We start from the raw sequence: 4592 nt of genomic DNA, 5'->3' as shown, positions 1-4592 counted from the left end.
AAACACCACAGAATCAAAAAAAAAAAAAAAAAAAAAAAAAAAACCGTATGAATTTAATTTTTCCTCACACTACTGATCAGGGCTGATACCTCACATCACCAGTGTGTACTCTCTGGCATGAGAATTATCTTTCTTCCAGTGTCCACACTGCAGAGACTGAGGAACACTGGGGCCAACTTGGTTATCAGATCCAGTGTCTCTCATAACTTTGACATTCATGTCCCTTAACTCATCAGCTCATAAGTGTGAGTGAAGGTCAGAGAGAGAGTGAGAGGGTCACAGATTACATAACTTCTACCACACTATCATCATTATTCTGTGTTATAGTCAGTGACAAATCCTCTCCTACTTCGATTGAGTCATTAAAACAACTGTACCCTGGAAGTGCAGACACAGGGCAGATGCAGTGTAGACAGGGATCAGTGCCCTGCTGTCTGTGGTCTCCACAGAGGTCTCTTCCCTGTGGACAAGGGGATCTCCTGTGCTGAGACAATGACCCAGGTCCACATGAACAATCTCAGGACCTGGGATGAAGATCATTGTAAAACATACCCACCTGGATATGCTCCATACCTGAAGAAACAAGAGGAGTCTGAGTCTAACCCTGAGGTTAAGAAGACAGATCCTGAGGGAAGAGGAAAAGTCTCCTCTTTACAGATGAGAGTTCTGCACTCAGCCTTGGCAGTGTGAGCTACCCACTGCTGGTGAACACAGAGCCTGGTCTCTGTGGGGTTCCTGTGGGGTTTGCAGACCATTGCCTCTGCTTTAAGGAGAAGCATCTCTCCACTGCATCCCCAATAGCTTGTGTTGCCATTGGATTCCAGGAAGTGGCTTTTCTTCTAAAAGACTCCAGTGTCTAACTTCTGAAGAGAAGAAGGAAGAGGAAGGGTGGAGGAGAGGACACAGAGTCTATCCTGCGGGTCTCTCCTGGTGTCCAGACAGCTCCTGGGTCAGAACTCAGAGACACCATGACAAACAGTGCTCTGTTCACAGCACAGGGTTCAGGAAGAGTCTTAGTCTCCAGGCGATGAGGTCAGGGGTGGAGAAGCCCAGGGCTGGGGATTCCCCATCTCCCCAGTTTCACTTCTGCTCCTAACCTGTGTCAGGTCCTTCTGCCTGAACACTGATGACAGGTGGGCAGGTCTCACACCTCTGCAATTGGGTGGCATGATTCAGGGGAACCAAGCAGCGTCGCCCAGGACACTTGTTATAAAACCATGCAGCTCATGGGACTCAGACGCCCTGATCCCAGATGGGGCAATGTGGCCGGAGCATGCTGCTCCTTTTGCTGGCTGCCGCCTTGGCCTGAACCCAGACCTGAGGGGTCTGGAGGCAAATGGCCTCTGTGAGAGGGGTGGGGGTTACACAGGGAAATCCCTGTCCCCAGGTTGCCCACCGGACCCTCTGCCCCTTCTCCACCTGTGTCCAGAGCCTGGTGCCCTCCTCCCATCCCATCCTGAAAGTAGGTCCAGACTCACCACGGGCTGCCTCCAGGCTTACACTCCTTGTGGTATTTTCTCACCACTGTGTCTAGGACCGGAAGTCTCCTTTACCTGATGAGAGACATGGGTTCCCCTAAACAAGGCTGGTTCCCCTGTTTTCTAGAACTTTCCAAAGAATACATTCTTGCAGAGCCCCCCTGTCTGTGGGGTTTGCATTTCTTAGACAATCCAATTCTATCTATTCCTACAGTGATGAATGAGCCTTTATGAGGTGTTCTGAGCCCCTTCCGTGTCCCCTTCGCCCGAGAAAAAGACAGGTGAGGCAGTGTTCGGGTGGTTACCACAGCGAGGCTTTATTCTTGTAACAGCAGAAGCGGAAAGACGCCAAGCCCGGAAAAGGCACTGCTTATATACACTCTAGAGTGGCGTGTTCACTTCGGATTGGCTGCTTACTCATTACCCATAATACGCCCCGGGATGGGCAGCGACTTTGGCACGCTTTTTGCCTTTTGCACCTGTGCAGTTAGTTGTACACTTGTGGGAGGACAGGATGCCTGCGCCATCTTGTAATGGCGAATGTTGTCACCGCTTGCTGAGGCTCCCAACAATGAGGTACCCTGGAGGAATATAAACTGTGGAATTTCTTTTTCTTTTTTTCTATTTTTCTATTTTTTCCTTTTCTTATTTCTTGCCTTCTTTTTTCTTTACTTTTTTTTTTTTTTTTTTTTTTTTTGAAGGCATTATTTTGCTTCTGGTCAGTTTTTGTCTGTATTGGAATGATCCTGTTTCTCCATGCCCTTGTATTATCATTTATATCAGTCTCCACAGGTGCCAGGAGAGACTGCTAACTTGAATGATTACACAAGTTAAATCAGGGTTCCTGTTAAAGGAGAGGTTCTTGTGAGCTTAGACTGTTTCCTGTAGAACTAAACATCCAGAAGCCTCCTGCTCTTCCTCTGCCCCCACAAGTTACAGTGCTCCCCCTAGTGAAAAGAAATGGGACTTTCTGAGAGAGAGGGTCTTTTGCAATCCAGGGCTGGAGTGAGAGAGAAAACCCACACACCCTGTGAGCCTGCTTTGGTCCAGGGAGAGGTGCACTGGGGTCCACAGCACACCTCTGAAATCCTGTGTATTAGACTTGTACTTTGTCAACCTAGAGTCAGGGGCTGGGAGTCACTTTCTCACCTTAGTGTCAGGTTCACCACATTTCTGCTAAGCATTCTGTGATGAATGTTCACTAGCACTGACAGTTAATGCTGGTGAGCACGATGACCACAGTGGTTGACTCTCAGTAACAGAACCTACCAGTAGCACATAGCCATAATACATAATTTAGATATGAACACAAACACATTAAATTACTTATTTTTCCATTCCATCTTTCATTCTGTGACTACCTATCTCATGCTATAGAACATCACATAAAAAAGACCATGTTAACCCACTGGCTCATGTGGATTCCCTCTTAGCTTCTGAGTCCCCCAGGAACATGTGCAGTTCTGTGCTGGGGGGACCAACTGTGCCTACTGGTCACTAATTCAGTGAAAGTTGAAGTGTTCAAACAGAAACATAGTTCAGTGTCATCATTGTTTAGCTGTATCTGGTATAGATTTCAGTTTGTCTTATTAATTGTGGGATTTCTTAAATCTTCCACACAGATTCCCCCAAAGGAACATGTGACCCATCACCCTAGATCTGAAGGTGAAGTCACCCTGAGGTGCTGGGCTATGGGCTTCTACCTTGCTGACATCACCCTGACCTGGCAGTTGAATGAGGAGGACCTGACTCAGGACATGGAGCTTGTAGAGACCAGGCCTTCAGGGGATGGGACCTTCCAGAAGTGCGCATCTGTGGTGATGCCTATTGGGAAGGAGCAGAATTATACGTGCCATGTGTACCATGAGGGTCTGCCTGAGCCGCTCACCCTGAGATGGGGTAAAAAGCGTGTGGGTGGAGAGCTGGGGTCAGGGAAAGCTGAAAACTTCTGAAGACCCTGAGCTGGTCAGGGCTGAGCTCTGGGGTCATGACCCTCACCTTCATTTCCTGTACCTGTCCTTCCCAGAGCCTCCTCCATTTACTGACTCTAACATGGTGATCACTGCTGTTCTGGTTGTCCTTGGAGCTGTGGCCATCATTGGAGCTGTGGTGGCTTTTGTGATGAAGAGGAGGAGAAACAGAGGTAGGAAAGGGCAGGGTCTGAGTTTTCTCAGCCTCCTTTAGAAGTGTGCTCTGCTCATTATGGGAGACACATCCACACCCCGCATTGCTGCTGTCTCCAACTGGGGCTGCTGTCAGTTCTGGAAACTTCTAGTGTCAAGATGTTCCTTGAACTCTCTCTGCTTTTCTTCTCATGGTAGAACAGTAGGAGACTATGCTCCATCTCCAGGTTAGTGGGGGACAAGATTGTCCTGAGGCCATTGGAGTGAAGCTGGGGATGATGGGAGCTCTGGGAATCCATAATAGCTCCTCCAGAGAAATCTTCTTTGGGCCCGAGTTGTACCTTAATATGAATACATACATATACATGTACATCATATACATTTGTTTTGTTTTACCCTAGGCAGGGACAGCTCCCAGAACTCAGATATGTCTCTCCCACATTGTAAAGATGACACTCTGCAGTCCAATTGGGGAGGGGCAATGTGGACATGATTGGGTTTCAGGGACTTCCAGTATCATCTGTGAGTGATCCATGGGGTTTTGGGATGTTGTCTTCATAGTGATCATTCATGACTCTCGTTCTCTAGCCTGAAGACAGCAGCTGGAGTGGACTGAGTGACAGACAGTGTGTTCAGGTCTCTCCTGTGACGTCCAGAGCCCTCAGTTTTCTTTAGACAACAGTGTCTGATGTTCCCTGTGATCCTATGGGCTCAGTGTGAAGAACTGTGGAGCCCAGTCTGCCATGCACACCAGGACTCTGTCCCTGCACTGCCTGTGTTCCCTTTCACAGCCAACCTTCCAGGTTCAGTGAAACATTGGGGGACATCTGCATCCTGTCAGCTCCATGCTGCCCTGAGCTGCAGCTCCCCACTTCCAGACTGAGAATAAGAATCTGAATGTGAACTTGATTTTTAACATCTTGACCTGAGGGTTGATTTCTTGTTAATTTCATGGATTGAGAATACTTGGAGTTTTTTCTCTTTTGAAGAA

The 4592-nt window shown here is 48.0% G+C and overlaps 1 protein-coding gene across 1 annotated transcript; it reads left to right on the top strand.

Moving 5' to 3' along the window:
* Nucleotides 1-483: 483 nt before the first annotated feature.
* Nucleotides 484-4326, top strand: LOC143433920 (H-2 class I histocompatibility antigen, alpha chain-like). Its single transcript, XM_076706288.1, has 4 exons — nt 484-2054; nt 3101-3377; nt 3505-3621; nt 4190-4326. Exons 1-4 carry the CDS (start codon nt 2019-2021, stop codon nt 4192-4194), a joined length of 435 nt encoding a protein of 144 aa, XP_076562403.1. The 5' UTR covers nt 484-2018; the 3' UTR covers nt 4195-4326.
* Nucleotides 4327-4592: the final 266 nt, after the last annotated feature.

The sequence above is a fragment of the Arvicanthis niloticus genome, unplaced genomic scaffold (genome assembly GCF_011762505.2).
Source record: "Arvicanthis niloticus isolate mArvNil1 unplaced genomic scaffold, mArvNil1.pat.X pat_scaffold_215_arrow_ctg1, whole genome shotgun sequence".
Taxonomy (NCBI): Eukaryota; Metazoa; Chordata; class Mammalia; order Rodentia; family Muridae; genus Arvicanthis; species Arvicanthis niloticus.
The sequence above is the reverse complement of the archived record's forward strand: the minus strand, read 5'-3'. Positions and strand labels throughout refer to the sequence as shown.